At 37.5% G+C, this 25,745-nt stretch overlaps 1 protein-coding gene across 17 annotated transcripts in view; it reads left to right on the forward strand.

Moving 5' to 3' along the window:
• Window positions 1–25,745, forward strand: part of AAK1 (AP2 associated kinase 1) — a 175,449-nt gene that overhangs the window by 141,413 nt on the left and 8,291 nt on the right. For 5 of the 17 annotated variants that reach the window (XM_081264720.1, XM_081264711.1, XM_081264712.1 and 2 more), the window contains 4 exons: window positions 1,055–1,150; window positions 13,026–13,127; window positions 13,980–14,081; window positions 17,248–17,358. The exons of 2 other annotated variants lie outside the window; for them this stretch is intronic. In XM_081264720.1, the coding sequence (XP_081120846.1) occupies window positions 1,055–1,150; window positions 13,026–13,127; window positions 13,980–14,081; window positions 17,248–17,358 (411 nt within the window). Of the gene's footprint in view, window positions 1–1,054; window positions 1,151–13,025; window positions 13,128–13,979; window positions 14,082–17,247; window positions 17,359–18,226; window positions 20,676–25,745 lie in introns of those variants that run through there. 10 more of the 17 variants (XM_081264718.1, XM_081264719.1, XM_081264721.1 and 7 more) reach the window with 10 other exon arrangements.

A 25,745-nucleotide genomic window follows, 5' to 3' on the forward strand; every position in this document is an offset into this window, starting at 1 on the left:
TATTTCACATTGCCAGTGATGCTGACCTACAGTTGTGTAGGTGTCTCCATTAGGGGAAGCTGGAGGCTCAGTTCACAGGGCTCTACCTACAGCACTTTCCTTTGATTCTTTAATTATTTCACATAAAAAAATTTAAACATATTTTATCAAAAGCAAAATGAAATTATGACTAATGAACAAGCTGAATACTGAAGTATAATATAAAAAAACCAAGAGACCTGAGTTCTGCTCTGCTAGTGGACCTCTGGCTTGTCTCCTAATTTGGGGTTTCATTTTCTTTTCTGGAAAATAAGAAAATTGTGCTAGAAAATTCTAAGATCTCTTCTGATATTCTTTAGGGTATATAGATTTTTAGAAATTTGTAATTTGCCAAATATAGAATGAATGCCAGTAGTAGGGTAGGTATGGTCCAGGGGTCAGGGCTTATCTAACCCTTGTTGTAGGCAGGAGCTCTGTTTCTGCCTCTTCCTTTGTGTCTGCCTAGCACTTTATTAAATATTATGATGATACAACAAGACTTAGTTCCCAAAGGGCCTCCAAGAGGTGATAGGTACAGGGGAAGCAGTTATATACATGTGCTAGTATCTGCATACCAAATGTATGATATGGACAATAATCCCATAGGAATTCTGAAAGGGATCCCTATAGGCTACAGTGTTCAAGGAAGACATAGAAGCTTAGGCATAAGAATATCCTGGTTTGAGTACTCACCACATCTCATAAATATAAACGAACACATAATATATCTTATAGATATTTTGCTGTTAACCCTAGATTATTTAGACTTACTCCCTTGTGTAGACTTATAATCCCAGCTAATAGGGAGGCTGAGGCAGAAGGATCACAAGTTCAAGTCTAGCCTCTGCAATTTAGTGAGATCTTGTCTCAAAATAAAAATAAATAAAAGAGATAAGTACTGAGTTCAATCTCTAGTACCATTTAAAAAAATTTTGTTAGACTTACTCTATAATTTGGTTAATTCATGTCAATTTACTTGCTGTTTTCTGCTTTTCTTTTTTTCTCTCCTAATCTCTTTCCCTCCAACCAATACCAGCTGAGAAAAGGAAGGGTGGGCAAACTGTGGATTCTGCTGTCCCACTTCTAAGCGTTTCTGATCCTTTCATTCCTCTTCAGGTACCTGATGCACCAGGTGGGTGAATAGAGCTGATCTAAGGTTAAGTAGCTTTATTCTTATGTCCTAGGACCTCTGCAGAATTTTATTGTAAATGCCCTGTGGAAAGGGTCTGAATTCTAAGCCTTAATAGTATAATTATTACTGTGTCTCAGCAAGAGGGACAGACTTATCTTGGAGGGTACCAGCCCTTAGCAAACATAATCAAATTAGTTCATGTTATACCAAATTGGATCCCATCTCATATCAGTCTTCTCTTTTTTATCCTCAGTTGTGTTTATGGTAATTTGGGAGGCCGGTGTATCAGAAAGAATATGATTAAAAGAATGTGGTGGTGGGACCTGTAAAGCATGTGATAAAGAAACAAAATATAGGGGCTGGGATTGTAGCTAGTGGTAGAGTGCCTGCCTCACACACATGGGGCACTGGGTTCGTTCTTCAGCACCACATAAAAATAAATAAATAAAGATTGTATCCATCTACAACATAAAAAAATTTAAAAAGAAAGAAAGAAAAAGAAACAAAATATATATAGTGGATATAGTATGATGATGGGATTGTGGGTGACTTCTTGTCCAGTTTCTATTTTCTGTAATGTGCTTTTACTTTATATTCTAAAAATACATAATAAGAGTTGACAGGGAACCTGAGTCTGGAGACTTAGGTTCCCTTCCAGATTCCACCACTACCTGAAAACCTTCTGTGTGAAGTAAGTTGAACTGCAGGAATTCAAATATTCCTTTCAATTTTCCACATAACTGATTTTAAAATAAGCAGTCTGAAAAAATAAGAAATGGTTAGTGTGTTCTGATTGAAACTACTTTTGCAATAATAATTGAACATTTTCCATTTGGAGCTTATGAATGCCAGAAATTCTCTCCTGCTACCCTCCCTGCTTCTTTTTTTTTTTTTTTTTTTTTTTTGGTGGGGGAAGGGTAGCTGAAGTGGGGGGTTGTAATGAAAAAAAAAAGACTTTATGAAAAAATAAATAACTTCAACTCCTTAGCACAGCTGGCAGTCATTTTGCTTCATTTTTCCTTTTTTCCTAATTTTACCACTTCTGAGTCTTGACCTTGAACTGATTTAGGAATTGGTTTGGTTTTTCTTCTCTCCCAAAATGTTAAGGATATTCAATTGGTTGCCTCAAGATTTGAAGTGATTGTGATATTCCTACCCTCTACTTAACAAAGACAGGTTGCAGCAAGGGTACAGAGACAGCTCTTGTTTCATTAGGCAATTTGTTGACCCTTCTAAGAGAAGCAAATGCAGCCTTGATCGGTAGTTTTTTGTAACTTTATTGCTTGCTGCACCTGGATATAGCTCAAAAATATCTAAAATCAACAAGGAATGATTTAGTAGATGTTGGTTAAGGAAAAAGGAAGAAAAGAATCAAATGTAGGCCCTTTTTTCTCTTAAACATTTCACTTATATCTGGCAATACTTGGACAATTTTGTGCAGAAGATTGGAAATGAAACCCTGGGCCTCTCTTCTCCCTGTTCTGCCAGTCCTGGGATCAACAAGGGAAAGATGTTATAGAGGTGTTGTCTCTTTGACACACTTTCAGCTTCTTGATTTGCTGTTGCCCAGATGGCTCATGGGCTACAGGAGCTAGAAAGATGGTCTCTTTGCCCAGGATAGACAATAATGGCCCTGGGGCAAATAGCTGTTGTGTGCAACTGTCACGGGAGTCCTTTGGGTCAAGATTGGGGAACCAGAGGCACATGTCTAGGGCTCAGAAGATTTCCTCCAGGTTGTAGAGATAAGTCTGGGGACAACAGAGCCAGCTGACTGCCATTCTGCCCTCCTTATTGTTTTTGTTCCTGTTTCCTGATCTTCTGTACTTTTTTCATTCTGGAGGATTCCTGCAAAAGTACTAGTGGTTGGGCTAGGATGTAGCTCAGTGGCAAAGCACCTGCCTCGCATTCACAAAGCCCTGTTTTCTATCCCTAGTTCCAAAGAAGACCCCCTCCCCCAAAAAAAGAACCCCACCAAAATAAATAAAATAATAAGGTTGAAAAGAAAGTATTAGTGGTACACATTTTAATACAAAGTGACTTTTATATACTCTTGAACTCCTCTTGGATTTTAGTGGAAAATCTATGCAAAGCAGGGTATGGCTGGGTGCAGTGCCCCATAATCCCAGCAACTCTAGAGGCTGAGGCAGGAGGCTCACAAGTTGGAGACCAGCCTTGACAATTTAGCAAGACTCTGTCTCAAAATTGAAATAAATAAAAAGGGCTGGGGTAAAGAATGCACTGGATTCAATCCTAGTCCTCTCACCAAAAAAAAAAAAAAAAAAAAATGCTGGGCACTGTGGCATAGGCCTGTAATCCCAGCTGCTTGATGGGCTGAGGCAGAAAAATTGCAAGTTCAAGGCCTTCCTGGGCAATTTAGTAAGACCTCATCTCAAAAAAAAAAAAAAAAAAAAAAAGAAGAAGAAGAAGAAAAAAACTATTAAAATAGGAAATTTTAATAGAATTTCAAGTGTCCTTTTTGTTTTTCAGTCTGTCAGATGAGACTTGTCTATTGAAAACTTCAGTCAAACATGTAGCTTCTATGTTCTTCAGTGAATTCTCATGTCACTGAGTATAAAATCCAGACTTCTTACTGTGACCTACAAGGCCCCAACTGACGTGGCCCTTGGCTCCCCCTCTAACCTCAGCTCAGAGCACTCTTCCCTTCAATCTTGTTTTTCTTCAACAAGATAAGCCTGTTCCCACCTCAGGGCCATTGTGCTTGCTGGTATTCTGCCTGGAAAGTTCTATTTCTGAGTGTTATTTGACCTTTTATGGTCCAAAGAGAACTCTCAGTCATGCCTCTTGGCTTTTTTCTTCATAGCTCGTACCAGGACATTGTCTGGTTTTTCTTTGTTTATCATCTGTCCTTCCTCATCAGAACGTCAGTGTCCTCAGGCAGGTGGAACTTCTGAGTTTTATTCGACACTGCACCACCAGTACCAAGAACTCTGCCTGGCAGGGTCAGCACTCTGCCAGTATTTGCAGATCAGATGCATGAATGAAATGGAATCTGAGGCTGGAAGCCTTTTGGTAGCTCTTTACCCTCCGTATTTGTCCCCATCACCCAGACAACCAGACTGCTGGCTTCACAGCCTTCCATCAGTGTCTGTGCCAACCCCCAGCAAGACCTCCCACCCACTTTTTGAAATGAACAAAGGAAGACAGGCCTCCAGTGTCAGGAAGCAGTGAAACCTTGGGCTGATGAAGGAAGTGTCTAGGCTTAGCAGATCCTTCAGCCCCATCCTTCCTTGGTGCCCTCCAGAATTAGACTAAGTATACCACTATGCCTTTGATTATGTATTTAATTTAATATTCAGCCTCTAGCACACTCAGTTATAGCTCCTTCATTAAGGCTCTTATGTCTTCCTTTAGCATCTTGAACTCAGAGATCAGTGTCTCTTTGGGACCTGGGCAAAATGCAAATTTGCTTTCCCACCAAAAAATTTTAAAAAATAAATAAACAAATAAAATCAGTTTGTCATATCTCCAACCCACTTTGGACACCAGTCATGTTTGGTTTTTTGTTTTTGCATACACACTCATATTCCACATTCAACTGTCTCCATGACCATAGAATCTTAGTATCCTGGAAATCATGCCTTTCAAGTGACTTTGCTTTTTAAATATTTTTGAATTTAATTTCCCTTGATTTTCATAGATATTCCTGAGTGGTAGGTGGTGGACATGTCAAGCATCATACTTTGTGGTTGAGGCAGTGCGCTGTGCGCCCTGTACCTGCCTTTCTGCTGCCCTTGATCCCCAAACTGTGGGCATTTCTTCATCCTTGGGACACCTCATAGATCAATAAACCTTTGACTAGAGAGCTAAATTTAAGGTTTAGGGAAATTTAAAAATGAATTTGGACTTGGGCTCTGGCCTCTTAGTAGTGAGCTGGTTTTGGTCAAATCACTTAAATTGTATTCTTATTCTTAAAATTGCTATATTAAAACCTATCTTTAATGGGATACACATGAGGGTCAAATGAAATCTTGTATTTGAAATTATTATGTACATTTTAAATTACCATAAAGATGGGAAATGATGTTATAACTCTACTTCTGGGTCCTTATTCCCAGTAGGAGACTCCTAATTATAAAGTAATTTTTCTCTTATTAAAATTAAACTTGCTCTTATAACCTTTTACACAGCTGAGAGCAATTAAAATAGATTTCCTGGATTGTCACACTATGGGTAAAAATGTCACTGGGTAATTGTGGTTGGTTGGTTGGTTGGTTGGTTGGTTGGTTGGTTGGTTTTGAAGACAATTTTTATTATCAAATCACAATAAAATGAGTTTTTTTTTGAATGCCTGGAATATTAAAATCATAGCCATGAGAATTTATATATTCCCAGAACTGCCAAGGTATGACTAGTGAAACTCATAAAGTTTTTCATTGATGCTGATATGCTGCCTATTCATTTATTTTCTTCTATTTATATTAAAGAACAGGTAAGTCATAGATAATATAAAGTTTTAAAGTATGATAGAAAAGATTTTTCTCTGAAAATTGGGCAAAAAATTTTTAATCAACTATTTTTAAATTTTTACTTGGAGAATAAATATTTTCTAATCTTTAAAATTTACCTAAAATTTATCATTTTGACCATTTTAAGTATACAGTTAATTTGCATTAAGTACATTGTTTTGAATCTGTCATTACCACACATTCACATAAATTTTTTCAACTTGCAAAACTGAAGCTCTGCACCCAGTAAACAATAACTTTTTTATTTCTCTCTCCTCCCAGCCCCTTACAACCACCATTCTACTTCGGTCTTTATGACTTTGACCACTCTAGGTACCTCATATAAGGAGAATCATATAGGATTTATCCTGGTGGCTGCCTTATTTCTCTTAGCCTAATGAAGATTAATCCATGTTATTTGTCAGGATCTCTTTCTGAGTAATAGGTCTGAGTAATATTCTGTTGTGTAAAAATACCACTTTTTTTTTTCATTTTCTTGTTGGACACTCAGGTTGCTTCCATCTTTTGACTATTGTGAATAATGCTGCTGTGAACATGGGTGTGCAAATATCACTTTCTGACTCTGTTTTCAATTCTTTTGGATATATACCCAGAAATTAAATTGCTGGATCATATGGTAATTCTATTTTTAAATTTTTTTGCATTGCCACCAGCAATACATAAAGGTTTGAAAAAAAAATTATAAAAACTTTTTAATACTGATCTCTTTCGTTGCTGCTTCCTAGAATTAGACTTAAAAAAAAAAAAAAGGAGCCTCTTGGTTTCGTGGCACTTCATCATCTCTTGAAAAATTAAGCAAGAGAAGCTGTTTTTTCAGTGGTCAAAATAGGCATTCCTTTCATAGCTGCTTGCCTGGTATCTTCCTTATTTCTTTTCTTTCTTTCTTTTTTTTTTAAGAGAGAGAAAGAGAGAATTTTTTATTTTTTAGTTTTCGGTGGACACATCATCTTAATTTTATTTTTATGTGGTACTGAGGATCAAACCCAGTGCCCCGCACATGCCAGGCAAGTGCGCTATGGCTTGAGCCACATCCCCAGCCCTATCTTCCTTATTTCTAACTACTGTATTGTAATATTGAAAAATCCAAGGTCAATAAAGTTTGGAAACCATTTTTAAGTATACAGTTAATGTGCTTTTACTCTGGAAAATTTGTATTCCTAAAGATTTAATTCTCTAAGATGAACTTGAAATGGGAGCATGGTGTTTGATTTTTGCTTCTAACATGAAGACGTCATAGATAGTTTTGTGTCTGACTGGAACTATATAGAGCAACTATATTCAATTAAGATAATTGGCATATCAGTCACCTCATAGAGTGGCTAAATTTTAAAAACAGTGTCTCTCATCACAAGACTTCAGGGTTTATATACCACATATTGAATGACATAAATTTCCAAAGCAAGAGCTATAGCAGCCACATCATCAATTTTGATGGGCATACATTGAACTCTTTCATGTTTGTTAGTTAACACTGTTCTGCTCCTCATTCCTAATTAGAGTCAGAATGGTTCACTGCAAGCCATGGGTTTTATTAGCATGTATAAATAGGTACGATCATCCGTTTTTGTATTTAAAAGAATGTCACAAGTTATTTTAATTATCAAACAGACTGATTTGTAAAAGGTTTATTATTTTCTTTCTTGCAGTTGATATTTGTGACTATCTTGAGAGGGGAGGGATAAGAGGAGAATCTGAAATGGATTCATGCCTAAATTTCAACTTTAGCAACTACCTCCTCCTTTCTTCTCTCCCCTGTCCCCATTGCCACTTGAGTTATGTTTAGGAAGCAAGGGGGAGGTGTCTAGAAGAGGAGACCCACTTTCTCTCACCTTTCCCCTTAGTTGAAAATACTTGCAATTCTTTTCCTTTAAAAGCATCCTCACCTAGGGAGGTAGTTCAGTGGTAGAAAGCTTACTAGCATGAACAAGCCCATGGGTTTGATCTCTAGCATAGCAAAAAGAAAAAGAAGAAAGGACCTTTATTTCCATTATCCATCCTATCTATATACCACTATGTCTGTTTTTCTTTATCAGGGCAGGTTTAGCCATTAAGCACTTCTCAAATCTCTTACCCTGACTAGACTCATTGTTATCTAGGAAACCTAGAGACTTGGTAAAGAACCAGGTGTACTAATAGGGGGTGTGATAGGAATCACTATAGTTTGTGAGCAGACAGTTCATTAAAGAAGAAATGTAAATTGCTGGTAAATTTTTTTAAAGTTTATCATTGTGATGAATCTAGGAAGTACCAACTATAAAAGTAAGATGCTGTGACTTCTGAAGATGTAGAAAAATGGACGCTTCAGATCCTGCTAGTAGGAGCATCAGCTCTTACAACTTCTTGTGAGGATAGTTTGGCCGTTTATAATGAAAGTCTTCAAGGTTTTATTTTCTCATTTACAATTCTGTTTCTGAAAACTTAGTCTGAGAAATATGGGTGTGCTTAAATATTTGTTGAACAAACAAATTCATAGGAAAGGACTGGGAAGATATTCATTAAGTTAATAGTTGATATCTCTGAAAGTGGAATTACAGGCACATTTACATTTATCCTTTGGCTTATCTCTTTTTCCCAAATTTTCTACAATTAATATGTACTACTTTTATAATAAGGAAGAAAATAGAAATTTGTTCTTTTTCATGATGAGCCATGAGCTTAGATCTTTCCCTGCCTTCCCTGTTCTCATGGCTGTGCCTTCTGGGCAGTGTGTGTGTTGAAAAATATGTTGACTCAGCTCTGCTTTTTCCACTGACCTGCTATCCTGGGTCCAGTCACTTACTTCCTGCTTGGGTCTTCCTGCCAAATTACTTCTCAGAATTTTTGCAGACCTCCTGCTTGTGTCTTCCTCCAAGCACCCTCCCTTGGAGTCCTTACCCTCCACTTTCATATTGAGAGTCCATCTCTTGAGCAACTAGCTCCTGTTCCCATTTTTCCCTTCATACATAATTGGCTTTTATTGGCAGGTAGAGTTCTTAAGTTTACTTTCATTTTTATCAATAAGGAAATTCAGAGAGAGTAAGAGACTTGCCCACAGTGCAGCACAAACCTAGAGCAGAACCACATCTCCTGCTTTTCCTTCTCTCAGCCCAGGCTGCCTACTCCCCATGTCTTACTTTATAGAAGTTCTGCATGTTCTGTTCTCCTACCAGGCATTTGAGGAAGATCTGGAATGTTACCCATGTCCTCTGCTATACTCAAACATCTGTGATGTGGTGACCGCTCATCCACTTATTACTCCCACTTAAAGAAGTTAATACCCTTTTATATGTCACTTTACTTACATACATACATACAAATTAATTCTGATAAATACAACTGTTTTATCCTAACAAACCTTTAAATTAGTTCTTATACTCTGTTTATAGGTGAAGAACTGAAGCTTAGAACTGTTAGGTAACTTAAGTTTTGTGTTACTTATTTACTTCTCAGAATTTTGCAGACCTCAGCTTAAGTCCCCAAAATGTACAGCATCACAATAAAAAAAAAATTAAAATTAAATCTTCCCCAGATCCGGGGTATCCTCTCATTTCTACAAGCACAGCTCCCCCTATAAACACACACACGCACATTTAGAGTCTGGAATTGGTTCTAAAATATCAGAGCCAGATGAGGAACTGTTGGAAAACTGTACCATTTTCTTCTATCCAGAATTATGTACTGCTTTTCCCATGCAGTGGAATATATTGGGGTCACAGGCTTATAATTCTAACACAAAGATAGAATAACTCTTTTTTTTTAATTTGTTTTTGTAGTTATAGATGGACAGAATACCTTTATTTTATTTATTTTTATGCAGTACTAAGGATCAAACCCAGTACCTCACACATCCTAGGGAAGTGCTCTGGTACAGCCCCAGCCCCCAAGATAGAACAATTCTTGTAAAACATTCCTTAGGAGGATTAAATCATTTCTAAAATGCAGTTTATGAATAATTTCTGCTTCATTGATCTGTCACTTTGAATAATCAAGAATAGGAGTGTGAGTCTTTAAGCATTTCTGGTATGAACTTCTCCAGAAGATGGCTTATGCTTTTGTATGCAGAGAAGACATTTCCCATGATTCATACAAAATTTAAGAAGTTTTTGTTTATTAGGTAACAATAAGTCATGATGCTGACATGGGACTTGATTCAGGTTTTGGATCTTGAACACTTCTAGCAGTTTCCTAAGTTTACTACCCTCTTTTCTTTGTTGTTCTTTCCCATGCCTCACCTTAATACTTGGCCTTGAATGTAAGAGAAAGGACAGTTCATAGTACAAGGACTTAAGGGCTGGCTGTTGATGCAGATGGGCAGCCACCAGGCTCCATGACTGATAGGCTGTCAGCATCCTACAGCCTTTTTTGGGCCTCCCATTACATGTGTTTCAGGAGTTTCATGTACAGTGAGCACAAATGACCAGTAATAGCTTTAGATGTGACCTCATACAAGAGTCTTTACATTTTAAAGAATCAAAGTCCCTTAGGTAAACCAAAAGAATGAATCTCTAATAGAGTAGACTATCCCAGTCCTTGTATCTGTTGCTTTCTTGCTATAAGAGCTTGGCCAAATTACTTCACTTTTCTGGAGTTGGTTTCTTAATTAATGAGAAGGCTAAATTGGGTAAAATCTGAGGTTTCTTCCAACACTAACCTAATAAATGTACCATTGTGCCTGGATGTGGAGACCTATCCTCCTATGCTGAGGCAGACAGCCAGATCCTCCAGGCAGTGTGTAGAGGGATCTTTGAAAACATATCTGGGCTCCTTAGTGCCTTGCCTGTGACTTAGAGCAAGTCACACATTCTGAGTCTTTGATGTCCCCCAATCTGTCTCATCACATAACACTTATGTGCACATGCATCCATACGTTTTTTTTACCTTCTAATATGCTTTTTGCTAATGGCTAATAAAATAATTAGATTCTTGTTAAAGTCCACTGCGCGACCAGCACGCTGGTTTCATACAAGAGGTTCGTAGCATAGAAGTTAACTAGTGAGATCGAAATAAACACACAAGACTCAATTACCTTTTTCTGGCAACAATGAATCTGTCCCTATGGTTTTGTCTCCTGCAGAATTTCCTTTTTTTTTTTTTTTTTCCTTTTCAGTACCGGAAATTGAATATGCTAGGCAAAAATTCTACTACAGAGCTACATCTCCCACTGGCTTTGAGATATGGTCTTGCTAAATTGCTGATATAGTGTTACACTGTATAGTTGAATAGACCCCCCAGTGTTTTATTCCCCCTGTTTTTGAGAAGTTTCCTTTCCTCTCCATCATTGTTGTTGTTGTTGTTGTTGTTAAGAGTTGTAGATGGACAGCATGCCTTTATTTTGTGCAGTGCTGAGGATCGAACTCAGTGCCTCACACATGCTAGGCAAGCGCTTTGCCACTGAGCTACAACCCTATCCCCTTTTTCTCCCTTCTTTTCTTCAGTGTAAATCAGGTATAAATGAGAAATGTGCAGCATATTGTCATGTAATTCAAAGACATTTATATTCCATGTGCTCCAAAGATGATAAATTAGCTTCACATAAATAAAAATAACAATCTCTTTTTTTTGTTTCAGTGTTTTAATTATACCAAAACAACTTATCTTGCCAAGACTCTAGAATCTGTTCTTTCATTTGGTCTGTGTAGTTGAAGACATGTCTGGGCTCCTTATGACCCCCTTAAAATATGATTCCTGCCTTTTAATGAATATCAGTTTATTTATCGCTTAGCTCATTTTCCAACATCCTAGAAGACTACAAATTCATTAAAATGTTATAAACACATGCTTGAACTTTAAACCACTTATTTTTTCAAACACACTTTAATTTTGGTTAAACTGGGCAAGAGTTAGAATTTGTGACTTGAGGCTCCTTGTAACAGAGGCATGAGCTCTTAATTCCCTTCTTCCTGTGGGATTCTGTGATTCCTTTTTTTTTTTTTTTTTAAGTTAATGCTCAACCTTTAGTCACTTAAAGGTAAGTAGAGGGTTGTTGATGGATCAGGGCTAAAGGAATTATTTTGGAAAGAACCTTAATGTATATACATTGCTCTACATTAAATACCAGGTATGACAAATCTGGTGGCTTCTTGTTTATTTGTTTGTTTTTGGCTTCTAATGTCTTTTTATTTGTTAGCTAACAGACATCAACAGTAATTCATCTGCAGGCCTAAGTCAACTGTTTTGAGATTTGACCATAGAATAATTAAGAATAGGAACATGTTACATATACATCATTGACAGTCAGTAAATGATTTTTTAAGTTACCTTATGTGAGACTGAATTGATTATAAACTGTTTCTAAATGCGAATTTTTAAAAAATAGGTTGAAAACTACGCCCCCCAAAAGGAAACAAATACACAAAGTTTTGTATGCAAATGTTTATGGTAACCTTATTTTTCATAGCTGACAACTGGAAACAACCAGAAGCCTATTAACTGGTAGACGGATCAACAAAATGTGGTACAGCCACACAATAAAACAATACTCCTCAATAAAAGAGAACAAACTTCTGATATAGGCTACAACATGGATGATTCTCAAAAAATACTTTGCTAAATGAAGGAAATCAGACACAATAGACTACACATTGTGTGGCTCCATTTAAAATGGAAATTCTGGCCTAGGCTTGGTGACAAATATCTGTAATCCCAGTGACTTAGAAGCTGAGGCAAAAGGGTCCGAAGTTTGAAGCCAGCCTCAGCAATTTAGCAAGACTGTGTCTCAAAGCCAGTGGGGGATGTAGCTCTGTAGTAGAATTATTGCCTAACATATTCAATTTCCAGTACTGAAAAGGAAAAAAAAAAAAAAAGGAAATTCTGCAGGAGACAAAACCATAGGGACAGATTCATTGTTGCCAGGGTCTAGGGTGAGAGAAACATATTTACTATGAAGGGGCACAATGAATTTTTTTAAACGTTGGGAAATATTCTATATCATTATTTCAGTGGTAATTTTATGAATGTGTACATTTGTCTAAACTCACCAAATTGTACACTTGAAGTTGGTGATGTCTATTAAATATCAATTATACCTCAAAAAAAGCAGAGAAACAAACCTAGAGCACATCTTACCACTTGTCTTGGAAATAGCCTTTTGTAAACTGAATTTGGAAAACCTGTTTTTAATAAGATACCAATAGTATTAATTTCTATAGTGAATCTTTACCAAATATTGACCCCTAAAATGTGTTTGCATAGAAAACAGTGAGTGAATACTGGGCAGGGTGGCGCACCTCTGTAATCCTGGTAACTTGGGAGGCTAAGGCAGGAAGATTGCAAGTTTGAGGCCAGCCTCAGCAATTAACAAGACCCTTACTTTAAATAAAAAATGAAAAAGAAAGAAAACAGTGAGTGAGTCACTTGCTTTAATATCTCATTGCTTTTTTGCTTTCTCTTTACCTGTCTGCCCAACCTAGAAAAACTAATTGAGGGACTCAAATCTCCTGACACGTCTCTTCTGCTCCCTGAACTCTTGCCTATGGCAGATCCTTTTGGTAGCACTTCCGATGCTGTAATTGGTAAAGTCACCATCTGTTTCTTCAATCATGCATGAAATGTATGTGTATTTTGAATTAAGTGTCTGATTAACAGATCCTAGAATGAATTTCATATGAATGAATAGGAATGTGAAGAATTCAGTTGCAAAAGCATCATGAAAAAATTGGTTTCTAACTGGACCTTACTTTACTGAACTTGATGGAATATAGCAGATTCTTCCTTAGAAGGCCAATGCATGTACCAGAAAATGCTTTGTCCAGTAGTTAAGCTCCCTGAATAGAATCTAGGGCAAGACTCAGTCTACTTATGTGTTTATATTTTTTTGTGTTCCAATAGCAAGGCAGGCAAAACCTACAAAATGTCCAAGGCCTCTGTACTTTAGGAGGAGCAGTCATTAGAGACCTGGTAATGCCTCTGGGGAAAAATGTCCTAGAATTCACAAATGCCATGGCCCTACAGAAAAAATGGGCCTTCAGTTGAGAAACATGACTTGGTGCAGGCCTCCCAGCTACACCATGGGATGGCGATGAGATGGATTTGAGGCTTTTGCATTAGATTAGAGGATGTTTACTCTAAATTTGTTACTTAAAAAAAGCAGAAGAATTTAAGGTGCCTTTTAGCTAATCTCTTCTAACATGGTAGAAATCTCATGCTTGAAAGAGGCTTGTGTTCCATGCTCTAACAGTGAAATCTAGACACTGAAAGCAGCAGAAATAGTCACTTTTTGTGCTTTCCATCTTGCTGAGGCTGGTATTTTAGCAACCTGTATACAGAAATTTCACAGAAGAAAGCCTTCACAGAATTTCCTGAAGAAACTTCTGTCTTCCTTCCCTTACCCTTTCCTCTCCTTTCTTAATGCTCTGTTACAAAAGAAAAAGCTGATGTTGCCGTTGAGAGTCTCATACCAGGACTGGAACCCCCAGTTGCCCAGCGCCTCCCATCTCAGACGGAGTCTGTGACCTCAAACCGCACAGGTCAGTCAGGGATCTCAGTAGCTGAAGGGTCTGATCAATGTGGCTTTCTACCTCTGGCAGATGATCATCAGCTTATTTTTTAGCCTGGCTAGTGTCTCCTAGAGTGGATACTTGTTCTTATAGCCCTGGTGTCTAGATGTTGGATGTATTTTTCCTTGCTGAAGAACTGGGTACTTTTTGGATTTGTGCTCTTTTTAGAGTAGGCCCTAGGCTTACCCTGGTTATAGAATTTCTTTATTCAAGATTCTTTTTACTGGTGGCAGATCTCTGCACCTCCTTAATTAAAGAACTCTGCAGAGTGGCCATGCTGTAAACCCCCTCTAGACTGCCCAGCCGTCTTTCCCACCTGAGAACATCAGTGGGTATCTGCAGAGCGCATCTCCTATGGGTTGACATTTTTTACCCAGAACAGTGCTTTAATCATCTAGGGGTGGTTTGCTGTTAAATTGTAGGCAAAACCAGATTCTTCCTTGGATTCAACATGACTTTCACCTTAATTTCAACATTCAGTCTTAGTAGAATTTCTTAGCTGCTTATAAAAACAAATTTGATAACATTCATTTTTATTGAGTTTATAATTACCTTGATAGAAGTGTCTGATTATCTGACTCAGAAAATCAGCAGTTAGAGGTCTTGGAAATGTGAACATAAACTTACTCAGGTGAAAAAATTTACCCCAGAAGATAAAGTGGTTCGTTTTCTTTGTCCTCACTTGGATATTTTCTCCTAGAAAACTCTCCCAAAAAACAATCCTTGTTTAAATGCTTGAACTCTGAATTTTTGTCTTCCTTCCATTCTTTAACTGAAAACAAATTACGTGTTCAAAGGAGTAATTTAAATTTAAGAATACTAACAAGACAACATTTAGAATGGTAATCTGATTGAGTTCCAGAAAGTATTGTTTAATCTCATCACATTCTACTAATAAAGAGCTAGATCAACTCTCCTGGTTAATTTCAATACCAATTTCAATTTCAGTGTGGTAAATCTTTTCCTGTGAGTGTTAGGGAAATGAAACAAATTGCAAAGTCCTTTTTCTGAAATGGTACTTGCTGAGAATTAAGTTGTTAAAATTGTACTGGTATCCAAATCAGACTTGCTTAACCAGCAACCTCTGAGCTAAAATGTCTCCTATACTTCCAAGTTAATGTTAAGAGGAGTCTAGAAATACATGTTGATGTGGATAGAAATCCAGAGGACTTAACACGTTTCTTTTGGTTTTCTTTCTCCCGCCTTGGCTTGAATGTATAGCTTGTAAATGCAATAATTTAAAGGCTTAGATCTAATCTCATGATATTGTTATATGTGCCATTTAATGCTGTCACTGACCTGGAATGCTGTTAACTGGACTCAGATTCTCTCACTGGGGAAGATTCCCTGCTTGACTGCTCTCTGCTTTCTAACCCTACTGCTGACCTTCTGGAAGAGTTTGCTCCCATAGCAATCTCTGCTCCAGCCCATAAAGGTAAATTCTTCTTCTGAGGTCCACAGGTATCCCCGGAGGAGAAGAGCTGAACAGCTCCTAAGTTTCCCTTTTCAAAAGTCTTTGCTATAAAGTATTTAAACTTCCTTTTATAGAAAACTTGAGTTTGTATTCTTAGTCACTGTTATGATACCTCTCAGAATATCTAATAAGCCTTAGACAACAGATTGGTGAGGGTGTTACTATCTGGCAACAACTGGATGCAGGTGATATTTTACGTTGCCTTTGAGCACCATATACCTTAACAGTCAACCAAGAAAAATGCTTGAGCTGACTGTCCACTCACTCACTATAATTATTAATGTGATACTTGTTGACCTTGGAAAGTAGAGTTGTTCATCAAATGTGATTCAGGGTTTTGAACAATTATGACTACAGTAAAGAAACAGGTGTTCCTCAAAAGTCGCTCTTCAGAGATTGAATTTTAAACAGTTTCAAATTTTGTCCATTTTAAAATCATGATTGATTACTTGATTTTTCTTCCTCATCTGGCATTTTTACTTCTTAGTTTTGGATTAATATTGATTTGAAATTCTGCTGGACAGAGGTAGCTTGAATTGAGTTTTGTTCAGCTAGAAGTTTGTGACAATGGTAGGTGCACTGACTTCCTCTATGTAGGCATTTACTAAACTTATTTCTCTGCTTGAGTAATGAAAGTGGTTTTCTAGAAGGAGAAAATACATAGAAAAGGAACAGCTGAAGCCCTTTCTGAGGGAAATTCAAGAAGGAAGCTGCCCAGAGATGACTAAAAGTAATTAGTTCATGGTTTGCAGTGGTAATAGCTGAGCTTTTGTTTTTATCTCTGATAGCATTAAAATGATTTTTTAATAGCATATGTAAAGGGAAGTTACCTGATTAGACAGTGGTGTGTGGCAGGAGTATGCCAGCAGCAGTATCTAATTACAGAGAAACATCCCTTGCAAAATAGGTGCTCAGCTAGCACTTGTTGGTACTGTTGCTTTAATTAGATTGAAGAAAACATTTTTAAAAACTTCTGCTAGAAGTCTCAGTGCAGGAGATTTTATGCCCTACTGCTCCCTGAGGCAACTAAGTCATTTGAAAGTCTTTTCCCATTCACAGAACAATAAGTCCTTCTATAAGTATTTTTACTTGCCTTGTATATACTTACCTATTGTTGGTTTGGGGTCTCTTGGGGATAGGGATTGAACCTAGGGCTTCACACATGCTAAGCATGTGCTGTTCCACTGAGCTGCACCCCCTGCAGCTTCAGTCATCACTTCTTAAAGAACTGCTAGTTCTGTCTCCCCGACACTCCTAGTTTTGAGTTTTTTGAACATGTTAGCCAGGCCTCTTTTCCCTCAATAAAGAAAACAGCTGACTCATTCTTGTGCCTTTCTGAATTAGTAACATTGAAGAGATACTTCACAATAATTATAGTTAATGGTCCTACAAATAGTAGAGAAAATTCTTCCAGTAACCCTTCTCCCTAATCATTTATGAAAGATTTAACATGGCCAATTCTAAAGCATTTTCCATATCTTTATGTTTTCTGTTTCCCTACTTTTATTTCAACTCAGAAAAATAAGTACTTTCAACTTTAAAAACTCCAGTAATTATATATATAAATATATTGTTGGGAACTTTGTGCCTCTTTCCCTTTCTCTCTGTTCGCTAATCTCTACCTCTGTTGTTTCTACTTGTGTGCTTGCCTTCTGTATTAAGCTGCAGAAGATAGTAATCTCATCTCAGGTTTTGATGTCCCTGAGGGCTCGGAAAAGGTGGCAGAAGATGAGTTTGACCCTATTCCTGTATTGATAACCAAAAACCCACAAGGTAAGAAAGAGGTGGGGGAATAAGGAAGAGCTTGACATCTGCTCTTATCAAAATAATAATGTACCTAACCTGCAAGTGGGGGAAAGAGTCAACATTTAGTGAAGGACATTGGGGGCAATGACAATCATTCATTGTAGGCTGGACCAGTATAGATAGGTAGAGATGGAGATACTGATAGAGGTACCTAAAGCTTGACCATGATGTTTATGTAGAAGTAGTTTGACTAACAACTAGTTTACAAAGTATCAAGCCAAAAATAAAGTGATCTTCAATCAGTGGAAATTTAAAGGTATATATCAAAAGTTCTTAACTTTTTTATGATTAGAACAATCTGTAATAAATATTCTTTTCAAAGAGATTAACAGTGGTGCTTTTGTATTAGCCACATCTTTTGGACATTCTCAGAGCATGCTTTTTCCTCTTTGATGAATTGAAATCACTTGAACATGCCATAAAACACTGAATTGCCATCAGACCATGTATTTATTTTTTTTAAAGCATGTTCTTATTACAGTGTTTTAATAACTAATTTCTCCCCAAATCAAAAATTGATCAAGGGGATGGCTTGATGTTAACAGAAAGCTAGTGTAAAGCCAGCAATTCTCAGGCAACGTACTGTTTCGAGAAGAGCTTCATCTTTATAAAGTGTCTGCCTATGCTATGGTGTACACAGAGTGCCTAAACTTTTGGTGGGAGGTGGTAGATAGCTAAATTTTATGTTTAAAAATCATTACATATGAGACTTTGCAAATGTAAAATGTTGCCTCTCTAGGTTTCTGTGTTGTTTTTTTTTCTCCTTTGCTTTCTCTGCACATCTAAACCTTAACCCTCTGTGTTTTGTACTGAATTCCTATCTCTCCACTTCCAGGTGGGCACTCTAGAAACAGCAGTGGGAGCTCTGAGTCCAGTCTTCCCAACCTAGCCAGGTCTTTGCTGCTGGTGGATCAGCTCATAGACCTGTAGCGGTGACCCAGTAGCAGATGCAGTTCTGTAACCTTCATGCCGTAATACACATTTTCATTACGGAGTTACGAGAAAAATGATTTTTTAAAAAAATCTGCAAATAAAGGGCCCTCCAGCCCTTTTCTCCTACCCCTTGCCTTCTCCTATAGAAATGATAAGGAAAGAAAATCACTTTGGCCCTCCAGATATATTCCTTGGCCAGTTCCTCCCTGTTAGTTTGCTGTGTTTTCTCATTAACCTTCTTCAATAGCATTATCTAAAATCAAGCGCTAGATGCCATGAGCTTCACTTCTGCTGGAATTGACTCCACCAAAAGCTTAACTGTAACTGAACATAGTGAACTGACACCTTTGTCTCATTCTTGCTAGGAATGGCCTCCCAAATCAATCCTCCCAGCCCCTGTCTCCTTGGCCAGATGCTGATGAATATGTTTTCCTGTTTTTGCTTTTTATTCTGATGCATTCTCATGAGGACCCGGCTTCTTCAGCTGGTTTTAACTCTAGGCAGTAGCCTGGAGATGGGTGTGTGGTTTAAGAGAGGGTAAAACTCACTGATAATATATGTTTGAAAAGAGAAATTGAGCCCAGCTCTGGCCTACCAACTTTGCCCTTGTTTAATCATAGACTTAGCCAAGAGATTTACACCCCATGCAACCCACCCAGCATTCGTCCAGCTTTCTGGCTTCCACTGAGTCGTGATTTCTCAGATCTGGAGACGTGACTGCAAGTACTTGAGATCCTTGGATAAAATGTGTACGTTATATAAACCCCAAGTATTGCCATTCCTTTTCATGTTACCTGGCTCAAGCCAGAACCTCAGAATTAGACCAAAACAAGACAGTGGTGGTAATATGATACCTTTTATTAGAAGACTTTTCACTGGGGGGTGGATAGGGGAGGGGAAGGAATTGTAGCAGAAACAGATGTATTTTTCTTGTGATTTTTATTTTGAATCAAATATTGTAAATTGTGTATAAATGAAGACACTGAATAGTTCTGTTTCCACTTGGCGTTTCAAGTCCGATATCAGGTGTCTGTACAGGGTTTTGATCACTTTCCCTTGTATAACCACACAGCGATTCTACAGTGTAACATATGGAATTATTTTGAGTAGATTGTGTGTCTTGCTATAAGCTTCCAGCAGGTCCTGTCTCTATAGAATAAGCATGTTGTTTATTTTCAGATAATCAGAAATAAGTGTGCTGACAAGCTGGGCACAGTTTGGCTACTTACCTTTCTCTCTGATGTTTAAATTGAAGGCTGCAGCCAATGGAATATGTTCAGATGGTTTTCCTTGGCTTCCTAGATTTAAAAACCAAACAAGGAATACTTCTTCACTAACCTTAGACTATTGTTAATAAAATAAATAAAGGCCCCTGCACTGACATGACAACATGCCTCATGGTCACCCTCTGTATATGTACTTACTCACTAAAGTGTATTTTATTTCCTTACATGGAAAGCACTTTTATAAAATCACCCTTTTGAAAAGAAGGGGCACAGAGAACCACATTGTTCTCTTTCTCGAGTGCCATTGTCCATGATCAAAAGGGACAAACTTAGTTGATCAGATTTGTATAAATAAAGTTCCAAGTCCATTTGCTTGTTCTCTAGCTAGTACTTTTGTTTCTTCTTCCTCACATTTGCACTTTAAGGGTGGGGGGATGGGGAGGAGTTTAACAGCAACAAGAGCCTGCAGACACTGCACTCTGGAGGGCCAGCTTTGACCCCAGAAGTGGAAGAGTAGCCTGGAAAGGCTTCAGAGGACAAGTCTGAACCTTTCATTCTTCCTTCTGACTTCAAATACTTCCCTTGCCAGCTGAAATTAGATGAGCTAAATAAAGGCTTCTGTTAGGAGAACAGATCATTTCCAAAGTTGACAGAGGCACAGCTTCCTGCTGAGGACAGAAAAAAAAAAAAAAAAAAAAAAGGCCGTGAAGAGCTCTCTGTGATTGGGTAGCAGTGGAAATAGGACATGGTTTACTCCTTTATGGACAGGAAACTTGCTGCAGATCAGAATTGTATCCTCTTTCCTGGACACAGAAAGAATGTATAAATTAACGAAGGAAATGTTTATTTTTAAAGAAGGATAATGTTTAGTTCTATGTTTTCATATTTGATTTTTTCATATATATGTGTTAGAAATATAATGAACTATAGTTTCTCAATTTAGTTGAAACCATGAAGCGTACAGTTTAGAATAGGTGTCTCTAAATTGTTCCTTTCATGCATTACCCATAATTACATTGAAATATATTAGCTAGTCATTTGGCTCAATAAAGCTTAATGGAGACAGTTAATGAAAATAGACTAGAAGCCAGAGATGATGGTAGATGCTTGAAGAAGATAATGACAAAGAACTATCTTGGGCTTATTCTTTAAGAGTACAGCCTCTTTCTGCTTTTCTTTTGAGGAATGCACCTGAGTGATTTGGTAAACAGGGACTTCCTTAGTTTATAGCATCATCTCTGAGCTGAAAGAGTTTATTTGAAATGAGCATAATATTGTAGTAATTGATGGACTTCTGGAGCAACAGAGTGAGTTATAAGAGAGACCTTAGAGACCATCTGCTAGTCCATTCACTTCATTTTACAGGTGTGGGATCTGAACTGAATTAAGGCAGGGGGTGGCCACCTGGAATCTCATTCCAACCCTTACCAGGCACTGGCTGAGTAATTTTTGGCAGGTACTTCACCTCTCAGAGCTGTTGTCACTTTCTTATACAATGATGGTGTGACTGGATAGATGATCTTAAGGTTTTAGAAGCATAAGGTCCTAAGTATGTATTGTTAGGCTTTGAAGGACTATGAAGGATTTATATAATCTTGATGTTCTTCAGTTATTGTCTGTATTCCTGGTATTATGATAGCAGCATTATATGTTAGAGAATTATAATGGGCTTTATTAACCTGTTTACTCTTTCTTGGTTATCTGAATAGAATCCTAAAACATCACAGAATTTTGGATGTAGATTTTTTTTTAATGTTACACTCTTGCACATGCACCCACATGTACACCCCTACATATTCCAGTAAAATAATATTTTAAAATGTATGATCAGGGATCTGCCATTAAAATTGAGCAAATACTATGTGCATATGTTTATATGCATTTGCTTTTATTCCAACTGTTTAAGAGTAATAACTATCCTAGCAAACATCACAAATTGGGGTTTTTTTCCCCTTTACAGCATTCAAATAATGAAATCACCAAATTCAATTCCCTATGTTTAAAAAAATACAGTTCTCAGAGGAGATAAAGTTTAAATGGACACTTCTAAATATGATTATAATCATTACAATTAATGATTTTTTTAGCAGACGCATTTGACATCTAATTGAGTGATGTTTTCTTCAAAGGTATCCTAGTTCACTTGGGAAGTTAATACTTATCTTAGTGATGCTGTCATCATTCACATTCTTTTTGAAACTCATCTTCTTAAAAATAACATTAAGGAATGCATAAGCAAATCAATTGTATTATCAAATTATACACTTTCAGCATCTGAAAGTATATTCTATTCACTTTTTCCACTACTCCTGCTTCTGGGTAACATTTAGCTATTTCCAAAAAGCAAAATCACCCCAGTAGGATGAAGAGTGGTTATTACTGAAGAGAGTATAAAGAAGAATCCACAGAAAATTCCCGGAGAGACCTTACAAGAGAAAATGAACATGATCAGTCTTACTTTCCTTAATACTCTGAATAAGGGAACTTCTATTATAACTCCCATCTTTAGTATAGTTTAGAAAATTGAAAGATATGAGTTTTTAAAATACCTCTGAAAGAATCTGTCACTTTGTTCAGTGTCATTTGATATTGGAGTTGGCTCTTCTTCATCAGAATTAATTCATTAGAATTATAACTTAGGTTGCTAATAATTGGTGCAAAACAAACCCAGGAAAGTACCTGTTTTTCTCAAGATGCTTTGTTTTACTTTTAATACCCATTTTCTACTCTCCCAATAGAAAATTGGTGATTTTGATTCAAAACAACATAACCTTCCCCCAGGTCAGCAGTGATTATGGCTTCAGTTGCAGGAGTGAGAGGACCTTTGGGCCGAGAGCCCAGAGGTATGGAAAGATCTGCATTCAGCTAAACAAATGAATGCTATAGACACATAAGGCCAAAATAATCTCCCATGATGAGGTTTTTCTGTGACCTTCAGGAGTCCTTGACTTTCTTAGTCTATTATCAGGGTCCTGTAGCAACTAACTTTAAGTTCAGGGATAAAAATTATGCACTTCTCAAATATACTGAATTAAGCAAATCATAGACTTCCTGGCAGAACAGAAAACTGTCAGATATTTAGAATGGAATCCTTGGTGAAACACTCAAGATTTTGCAAAGCTGTCTTATGTTCCTCTCTAGAGACTAACTTTACCAATCCAAAATTAATCTTTTCATTTCCACACTGGTGATATTCCTGAAGTTGGATGTGCTTAGGTTTCTTCAAGTGGAATGAATCTCAGATGGCTCCCATTTCAAAAAATCTGTACCAAGATCCTATTTTGCTTTTCCTGGGTTTCCTTTCACTAGGATGGGGGAGGGAGGCTCCTTGGGTAATGCTATCCTATGCAAACAAAGTTACCAAATGGTGGTAGTTGCTATAATGGAAGACACTTTCTTGGTTCCCATTTTGACGCAGTGTCCTGAATTTACTCTTTTCCTGTGAGTATTCTACTCTGCCCTATTGCACACCCCTTTGTCACATGGATGTATGTTTACCATAGGTCTTTAACCTGTCCTCCCCAAGAAGATAAAGCAAACAGATGTACATGAAGCTATCTTATGCAGTAAAAATGTGAAATTTGAACATTGCTTCGCAAGTATTGTATAAATAACAAGTCTGTAAACAAATTTCTTATGTAAACTTACAGGGAAATAAAGACTTTTATCTGTTCAAATGAGAGCATGATGTTTAGAGATGTAAATAATTGAAAATAGCTGTTGTTTTCCTGAGTTGTAAACCCACTTTTGCTGAATGGATTTAAACACACTATTGAGTGATCAGAAAAGAAAAGGCGGACACATGTGAGAGACATACCGAGGACATTTTTATGAGTCATGCCACCTTGGAAAATAAAACCCCTTGTGGTCAAATAGAACAAAGCCCCTATGGTATGACCAGACCTGGGGTTGTAAAATAGAGCCCAGATTTGCAGCTGCCCTCCTTAAATTTAATCTATAACATACCAAGGCCAAAGTAATTAAACATTCTAGGTTAGTGAGGACAATTGTATGCCCAGTGAGAAATTGCTCTCATTTAATTGCCTCATAGGCTTGAGACATGCGGCATCACTGGCTAGTGTTGGCCCCCATCCAGTTGTGTGTTCTGCAGCTACCCAACATATGGCAGAACCAGATGCTTCTGTTTATTATCAAAGCCCAAAGGTCATGGAAATTCTTAGTGTGATGCTCATCCCTTAATTCCTTAATTTGGGTCCCAAACTGAATATCAACTGATGCCACATTTCTGAGGTCTTATGAAGGGAATTTTGCTTTCTATTCACTAACTCCATGAGAAGGCTTTTCAGTACTCTTTATTTTCCATTTCTGGTAAGAATTATGTCTTTGATATTCCCAAAAGTGTTATTTATGTTTATGACATGGAGAAAAGTAAAATTCGAATTCATTGGACGAAGGAATATCCAACCCCAAATTTAACTTCAGACTTTGATTCTTGTGTGTGTGTGTGCGTGTGTGTGCGCGTGTGTGTGTGCGCGCGCATGCTTGTGATTGAACCCAGGGGCACTTAACCACTTCCCTGGCCCTTTTGATTTTTTGAGACAGGGTTTCACTAAGTTGCTTAGGTCCTTGATAAATTGCTGAGGCTGGCTTTGAACTTGTGATCCTCCTGCCTCAGGCCCCTGAGTTGCTGGGATTACAAAAGTATGCCACCATGCCCGGCTCAGATTTTCCTTCTTTAGAAAGTACTCTGATGACCCTCATTAGTCAGACAGATAAATGTCCAGAGTCAACACATCTCAAATCATCAGGCACTTTTGGGGACTCCTTGCTACTCCCTGAAGCATAAGAGGTTTTACTGAAATCTACATAACTTGGAGCCTCAAAATTGACTAATATGGAGTCACCTCTAGAGTCTCCCTTCTGTTTACAGTGATTAGAATCTCTGCTTCTCTTGATCACTCTGTTTCTTGTTCTACCATCAAAAGAATTCCTTAAGGAAATGTAAATGTCTGGGCTTCCCTTTATTCTCTGGCATTTCTTTAGCCTTCAGAGTGCCAGGCCTACAGAGTTGCAAAGGGAGGTTATTCTATGCCCCAGTCACACTGGAACCTGCTCTAAAAAGAATGAAAAGATTGAGGGACTAAGTTTTCTCAGGAAAAATCATTAAATGTACTTTTCCAGTTTTACAAAAAAGATGGATGCTCAAAGACAGATAGGAAATAGCTTCTGTCCTTGTTTTGAAGGAGACTAATTTCCCCTTCACACTTGATATTACAGTGTTTTTGTGACTGAACTTTTAAAAATTGTTGGCATTTTAAGTATGGTTTATCCCCTTACTCACCACTGAAGAATATGCTCTGAGTTGGAAGTTTTGTTTTATTTGTTTGTTTTTGTACCCAGGATTGAACCCAGAGGCACTTTCAGCCACATTCCCAGTTCTTTTTATTTTTTTTTGAGATGGGGTCTCACTAAGTTGCTTAGGGCCTCACTAAGTGCTGTAGCTGGCTTTGAACTTCTGATCCTCCTGTCTCATCCTCCTGAGCCTCTGGGATTACAGGTGTGTACCACCGCACCCAGCCCCCAAACTCACTTTTTAACAAATAGTTTTGATTCATTTTAAATTTCCTAAAACCACCAACTTTGTCAAAGTAGTGTACTCCCCCCCCATTCTTTTGCAGTACAGGGGATTGAATTCATGGGCACTCTACCATTGAGCTACATCCCTGGTCCTTATTTATTTATTTAGATGGGATCTTGTTAAGTTGCTGAGACTAGCCTTGAACTTGTGATCCTACTGCCTCAGCCTCCCAAGTAGCTGGAATTAATAGTGTTCATTTTGATTCTTGATTTAGATGATGCCCGAAAAGATATTTTTAATCCCTAAAAGATATTTTGCTTTCCTGCAGAATCAATATGACAGTGTCAGCTTTCAGAATAGTTTGGAAGATGAAAAATTATACCTTAATTTTGGCAAATGAAAGTTTTTCCAGCTGTTGCTGTGCAAGGAAATGATTTAAGGTTTTTAGGGGTCTCTTATGCCTCTTTAAGGCTTGGTGATTTTCATTTTTGGAAAAATTATTTTTCCCTTCAGAAATTGTTGCTTGGGTATTGCTGAGACAATATGTCAATATACTTGCCTGAGAATTAGGACTGTGTCTTTCCCACATATCTTGGAAGGGAAAAGTTATCCTATTTATCTCCTAACAGCTAACTGATGCCTTCATACCACCATGT

Source organism: Spermophilus citellus (genome assembly GCF_964194105.1).
Source record: "Spermophilus citellus genome assembly, chromosome: 13".
In the NCBI taxonomy this organism is placed as follows: domain Eukaryota; kingdom Metazoa; phylum Chordata; class Mammalia; order Rodentia; family Sciuridae; genus Spermophilus; species Spermophilus citellus.